General features: G+C 46.2%; 1 protein-coding gene across 1 annotated transcript; it reads right to left on the bottom strand.

The window, feature by feature from the left end:
• Positions 1–4,443: 4,443 nt before the first annotated feature.
• On the bottom strand, positions 4,444–6,918 carry LOC308596022 (olfactory receptor 13H1-like). The gene is made up of 2 exons (XM_081210792.1): positions 6,731–6,918; positions 4,444–5,915 (listed from the first exon to the last, which is right to left on the bottom strand). Exon 2 carries the CDS (start codon positions 5,904–5,906, stop codon positions 4,974–4,976), a length of 933 nt encoding a protein of 310 aa, XP_081066918.1. The 5' UTR covers positions 5,907–5,915; positions 6,731–6,918; the 3' UTR covers positions 4,444–4,973.
• Between the last annotated feature and the right edge of the window lie 305 nt (positions 6,919–7,223).

Below are 7,223 nucleotides of genomic sequence, written 5' to 3'. Positions count from 1 at the left end.
TTGTAAAGCAACCGGTTTCAAAGGCTTCCACTAGGGGAAAACAGTTTCTATTTGTAATAGTCAATAGTATCCTCTTTTAAACAATCCAAAATTAGTTTCAAATTAGTTTCAATTTTCAGTTACTTTTACTCCTTTTTAAAGCAGCCGGAGACAGTAGAAACAACGTATTTCTCTTGTTTAACTAGCTGTCAATGAACGTTCTAAACGCTGTCAATGAACATTCCAAAAGACGTCAGTCCTGCTAGCAGCCCGTTTCCAGGGTCAGTGCAGCGGTGTTTTAAATCTCTTCGCTCTCTCCCACAGGCATACTCAGTCCGCAACTTCCCCCTCTCTTCTCCTGCCTCCAAGAGGGGGTTTAATGTTCTTTATCGATGGAAATTTAATCTTTTACAAAAGACTTTCCAGGACTCCAGCTTGCAACTTCATTGCCTCAGTCTATTTCCAAAAGGGGAAGGCGGACTTCCTGTTTTGAACCTCCCCGTTACGGTACCAAATTAAACATTTAGAAATCTAATTCTTCCACTTCAGCTCTACTCATGGGTAATTACTTTAAAGTCAAATTGTCCACAGGAAAAGGTCAGCACTCTCCGGCAACAGCTATGCGGCTTCGCTCCGTCTAAGAAGCAGACGATTCGATGCACCACGCCGCTCACCCCATGTCGCTCCGGAGCCCCAAAAACCGGGGTTCCCCGTGAGTGGGGGAGGCGCAAAAGGTGCCCGCCAAATCCCACGCTCACAGGCTTCTCCCGCCTGTGATTTTAACGTTTCTCCAGTTGATTAGATGACTTCATTGTGGGACATCTTCCCTCTGATCTGGGTTACCTATCCAATAGGTTTATACTAAGTGTTCAAGGGGACACGGGTGGCGCTGTGGGTTAAACCACAGAGCCTAGGACTTGCCGATTGGAAGGTCGGCAGTTCGAATCCCTGCGACGGGGTGAGCTCCCGTTCCTCGGTCCCTGCTCCTGCCAACCTAGCAGTTCGAAAGCACATCAAAGTGCAAGTAGATAAATAGGTACTGCTCCAGTGGGAAGGTAAATGGCGTTTCTGTGCGCTGCTCTGGTTTGCCATGACCCGGAAGCTGTATGCCAGCTCCCTCGGCCAGTAAAGTGAGATGAGCGTGCAACCCCAGAGTCGGCCACGACTGGACCTAATGATCAGGGGTCCCGTTACCTAAGTGCTCAAGAGATCCAGCACTTAGCCAACACTCATGATGTACAGAGTTTCTTTAAAGCCACAAAGACCATCTACGAGCCAATAAATCATGGCATATGCCCCCTACACTCAGCAGATAGTACCACACTTCTAAAAGATAAAGAAGCTATTGCACTGCTCTGGAAAGAACACTACCAACATCTCCTTAACTGCATCCCCCCCCCCCCCCCGTAGCTGCTGAGGTCCTCTCACAAATTCCACAAAAAAAAATAGAGACGAGCTTGCAGTATCTCCAAATCTAGGAGAGTTGTGTACAGCTATTTACCAAATGAAAAACAACAAAGCCAGTGGACCTGATGGGATACCTGCTGAAATCTTCAAAGTGGGTGGAGTTGAGCTTGCACAACAACTTCACATGCTCATCGAAAAAATCTGGGAAAGAGAAGCGATCCCAGCAGACTTTAGTGATGCCAAAATTATCAATCTTGGGAAACACTGGCCTGTGAGCGCTGCAATTGGAGAACAGCCTTCACCAAAGGTGTCATGGGCTTTGAAGATGCTCGAACTCAGGACGCAAGGGAGACCTGTGCCAAGAGGAGGGTACTCTTGGCAAATCCACACTATGATCAACTCCCACCTGGAAACCAATATCCCCACTGTGGAAGGACGTGTGGATCCAGAATTGGCCTCCACAATCACTTATGGACTCATTGTTAAAACCATGTGTCAGGGATTTAGGAGCAGAGGCAAGGCCAAGGGAGGAAACAGAGAGCGAAGGGGAGGAGGCAGAAGAAAAGATGAGTGATGACGACGACCCGAGATCTCCTAGTCTTTCCAGTGAATCAGAGGATTCACAGAAAGGAGCACCAGTGGCCAGGGCAAGGGGGGAGTCTAGGGGGGCACCCCAGGAAGATAGAGCCAGAGGGGACTCAGGGGAGAGCAGTTGGAAATCGGGACCAGCGTCACCGCCAGGGAGCAGGGAAGAAGAAGGGAGCCAGGGGGCAAGCGCTGGCAGCTCACCACAGGAGGGAGGGCATGAGTCAGGAGTGGCCACACCTCCATCGGGGAGCGAAGAAACGGTTAAGAGGAAAGTGGAAGGTTGGGCGCGCGCGCCAAGTTCAAATGCAGAGGAAGGCGGCGCAGTAAGCAGCCCGGAAAGGGAACCAGGTCCTAAAGCCCGGCGCAAGGAGGCAGGAGGGTCCGGGTCAGCGTCAGAAGAATCCAGGAAGGAAGAAACCCCGGGGGGTAGAGGGACCCAGAGGAGGACAGTCAGGCGGAAAAGGTGGAGCAGGGCTAGGATATTAAGTTGGTGCACAAGGGGCGGAGACTCAGATGGAGCTTCGCCGATCTAGCTACTAGACGTAGAGTTGCGCGCAGCAGCGTGAGAATGGAAACTGCAATTCAATAAAGACTTTTACTTAATGATCGCTGGCTAGCGTGATCCTCTGTGAGCTAGGATCTTCAAGCAGCTCTGACACCATGTTTATGGAAGACAATCTTATTCGGCTACGAGGGATCGCTAAAGAAGAAGACTCTGGCAGAGTAGTGGGCAACTCAAGAGGTGAGGGCAACTCCACAAGAGAACATTGAAGCCACTATGTTACCATGAAGCCTTGTTGATTCACCTCCCGTGGACAAGCCAATACAGTGCAGTACTCGGGTTAAGTACTTAATTCTTTCCGGAGGTCCGTACTTAACCTGAAACTCTTCTTAACCTGAAGACCACTTTAGCTAATGGGGCCTCGTGCTGCTGCCACGCCTCTGGAGCACGATTTCTGTTCTCATCCTGAAGCAAAGTTCTTAACCTGAAGCACTATTTCTGGGTTAGTGGAGTCTGTAACCTGAAGCGTATGTAACCTGAAGCGCATGTAACCTGAGGTACCACTGTACCTTTTGAACATGAAGCAGATCTACTGTCTGAGTTGTGCCTATTAAGTGTGCTAACAATACAATCTATCAGCACTAAACAGGAGACGGTACTGAATTTATCATCCAAACTAGTGTCATGGCCTCAAGGAGAGACATGGATTCCTGATAGGAACTTGGTGGGGTTGAACTTATGCTGGGGAGTCACCCCCCAACATGGATTGGATGCTCCAACCCTGCACAGGCTGCCATTGGGAGGGGTGTTTTGGTTCATTGGCCCCCCAGTGGACTCTCGGACAGAGTCACCCCTCCTGGACCCCTCTCACAGGACCCCTGTGATTAAGGATCCAGACCAATGCCTTATTTGCCAAAGTTGTGAAAGCTGATGTGAGGTAGGCAAAAACCTGCAAGCTGGCCAGTTTGCTTGCAGGAGAAAATTCCCTTGGCCTGGATATGGCGACTGAATAAACCATAGCAAGGCTCATAGGCAACGTGCCCACTCCCCCCCCCCATGGACGGGCCCTTAAAGACTAGGTGGGTGGGTGGAAAAATCCCACAACGATCCTCACACCTGGCCGCCCTCTTAAGTAGGGTAGGGGCAGGCTGCTTGCAACCCCCAAGCCCCTGCCTCCGATTGGCTAAGTGGGCACTGCCCACTGTTCCCTGGGGACCTGATGCGGCTGGAGGTGGACAGCGCCAGCCAGTTAGCTTTGTAACACACATGGGAAACAGAAAGCATAGATTAAAGGAGACCCCAGCTGGATATCTGAGAATCTGGAGATTTGGAAGATCTAAGTCAATAATTCTAAATCAATTAGAGAAATAAAAATAGATCTATCAAACTGGGAAAGTTTAAATTTCTCAGGGGCAGGAAGAAGCTCTTTTATAAAAAATAAAGATATTCTGTTTCTAATACTATTATATTAAACAGGAGTGTCAGGTGGTGATGTGGTTGCTCACGAGTAAGCAGGCTGGACTCCGACCTGTCTTTTGCAGGTTTTTATTTGTGCAGCTATTTACAGTGCAGAACCCCAAAGTTCATGTCCGTCTTAGTCTATTGCAGATTCCGGGAGTGGCCCCTTCTGGTTTCTCCCCCAGCATAAATACTTAGACACCCCAAATCTCTGCCTCCCCTCCTTACACTTCACCCCTCTGCTCAAACTGGGCGACGGAAAGGGAGTGCCTGTTTCCTGGCTGGCCAGGCTAGGTGAGGCGCTTGGGCTCTCAGTTGGCTTCTCCCTTCCCCCTCTGCTGCACTGGAGGTGTGGCTCCCCCCCCCCCGTTGGACAAGGAGCTGCTCCTCAGAAGCGTTGGAGGCTCTCTGTATCCCCCTGCCTCCCTCCCCTGTCCCAATGGCACTCCCCTGACAATGAGTGACAAATGAATGAAAAATAGGAATATCTAAGTTTTTTATGGGCATGCTGGAAACTCAGAATTACATCAAAAACATTCTGTCAACAAATATCAGGTGGTTTGATATTTCCTAACATATAATGCTATTACAACACAGCCATGCTCAGAATATAAAAAAAGGTTTGCAAAATTTGCTGTCAACAAAAATAAAACAAAATGGTTCACCTGCTGAAATAAAAAAATCCCTATGCCATAAAAATAGGAGAGAACATACAGTTTTTTAATGAAACTCTGTCACTCCAAACATTTATATGATTTGGAAAAGGTTTCAAATTAAGTCAAGTCCAGAGCTGTCACCGCTTGCTGCAGTTTCCTTCAATTCTGGATGTAGATGGGGGAGGGGACACTTCTAGGGGACATGGATCTCTGGGAGGGAAACTGGTTAACAGAACTGAGAGCTATAATGGAACAGGGCTGGTTAAATGTCATTAACAAAAAAATATGGGTGAAGGACATCATTTTCCCTCAAGTATCTTCAGATCAGACCTATGCTAATAAAAGTAATTGAAAGCTATGGCCTTATCATCATGTTTTGATACTTATTCCGATATTTTCCTTCCAACCAGTTTCCAAAAGGCACCCTTCACATCCTTGTTTCTCAGGCTGTAGATCAAAGGGTTGAGCATAGGTGTCAAAACTCCATATGCTACAGATATGAGCTTGTCCTTTTCAGAAACCGATTTCTCTTGTGGCCTCAAGTACATGATCATGATTGTGCCATAGAAGACACTAACGACAGCAAGGTGAGAGCTGCAGGTGGAAAAGGCTTTCTTGCGACCCTGTGCTGAACGGATGCGCAGTACAGCCAGGCCTATGCGCCCATATGTCACAACTATGAAACCAAAGGGTGGTATTAGGAGAAAAAGGCTGGAAATTTGCATAAATAACTCACTGATAAGTGTATCTGAGCAAGCCAATTTGAGGAATGACTGTAACTCACATGCAAAGTGGTTGATGATGTGTCGGCCACAGAAGTCAGTAGGCCGCAACAGGGCTGTGACTACGGTGTAGAAGAAGCAAATTGTTACAGAGACAGCCACCAGGGCTATGCAAACTCTCCAGCTCATGATCTGCATGTAGTATAAGGGTTGGCATATAGCCACCAAGCGGTCATATGCCATGATGGCCAGGATGATGCATTCTGTTGCGACAACTAACAAACCAATGTACATCTGCAGCAGGCATCCGGAGAAGGAAATTGTGGGCATGTAAATGAAGCAGTTGACCAAGATATTTGGAACTGCATTGTTAGTAACGATAAGGTCAAGTGATGAGAGGACACAAAGAAAGAAATACATGGGAGTATGAAGGTCAGGATCCTTTATACTCAGCAGGATAATAAGTCCATTCCCAAGCACACTAATGAGGTAGGCAAGCAAGAGGAACCAAAAGAATACAGCCTGAGCTCTGGGGTGTTCGGATAATCCAATCAAGATGAACTTAGTCACCACAGTCTCATTTTCAGCAGCCATAACATTTTCCTGCAGGGTGAAAAGAATGAAGTAATTAGAAATATGTCACAGTGGGAGGTATGCAATTTTGGTCATCCCTAAAAAACTGCTCTATCCAAGACAGAAGACCTAGCCAAGACAAATGTATGGACCATGGGTGCCTATTTTGCTTTGCTTTGAGTTTTGAAGATATCTGCTGTGTGTTGTTCAAAACCCACATTAATGCACACCTAAGAAATGAAAAAGGTTATCTGGAACACCCAGATAGCCATTCCTTCTTCAGTAGATACCCTGTCCAAAAAAGAAAGAAAAGAATTCTTGTGGAAGTCATAAACTCATCGATAAATATCTGAGCACGTGTTTAAAGGACAACAAAACCAAACAAACCACCCACTGTGGAAATGCTTTGCCTCCACTGTCAGTCAGAAGTTGTAAACTTATAGTCTTACGTATAAGTGGCTCATTTCCCAAAATAAAATTTTAACACAAATTTCTCCCAACCTTTCAGTTCTCTTTAGTCAGGTAATCAAGAAAATAAAGAAAGAAGAATTGAGATAGGATTGCCATCTCAATTGTAGGTAGTTGCACAAACCAGCTTGACTTGCTGGGGCTGATGGGTATTGTAGTTTAGCGGCATCTGGAGGGCCAAGTGTTCCCTGTCCCTGCTATAGAGCTACTGAATCTGAACTACAGATGTAGCATTTACATGCAGATAATAAGCTCACTTACTCCCAAAGCCCTGAATAGCTATGTCTCTGATTCTTCATCAGGCCAAGTGTTGGAAACAGTATGAATCCTACTGAGAAGTCAAAGCATGGTCATCCCCTTCTCACTAAAATGCTTACCTGCTGGTACTTCTCCTAATGTTGATCTGAGAGGTTTATAACAATATGCTCTCCACAAGACATCACAGACCCAGAACACAAAGAAGTTGTGGCGGGAAAGTTGGTGTTAAGAGAGTGATGTTTGTTTTTAAGGTCAGTGAAATGAATTGAAATCTAGTTCACTTCCATGTAAACGGAAGAGTCCTGCTTAGTCCTTGAGATAAAGAAGGTAAGTATTTTGCTCTCATTTTCTTTCCCTTTTTCGTAAGCTGCATTTGTATTATAGGTCCTTCTGGAGTAAGTAAGGTAAGCCCAGAGGTGAATCCCACAAGTAATGGTATGTAATTGAACCCAGGGGGAACATACTGCACATGAACATTTTGGACTTTATTATTTCATAATCTAAATAAGACTATATTGTGAACAGTGTAGGAAGGAGGGAAATTATATGGTAAGCACCACCAACATATTAGTAACATAAATTTACTTTTCTTTTGCCTCACTATTCTTTCTT

The sequence above is a fragment of the Podarcis bocagei genome (assembly GCF_964188305.1).
Source record: "Podarcis bocagei genome assembly, chromosome: 10".
In the NCBI taxonomy this organism is placed as follows: domain Eukaryota; kingdom Metazoa; phylum Chordata; class Lepidosauria; order Squamata; family Lacertidae; genus Podarcis; species Podarcis bocagei.
The sequence above is the reverse complement of the archived record's forward strand: the minus strand, read 5'-3'. Positions and strand labels throughout refer to the sequence as shown.

Bases quoted from the DNA above. Each gene is read 5' to 3' on its own strand.
- LOC308596022 (XM_081210792.1), bottom strand. From the start codon at position 5,906: ATGGCTGCTGAAAATGAGACTGTGGTGACTAAGTTCATCTTGATTGGA.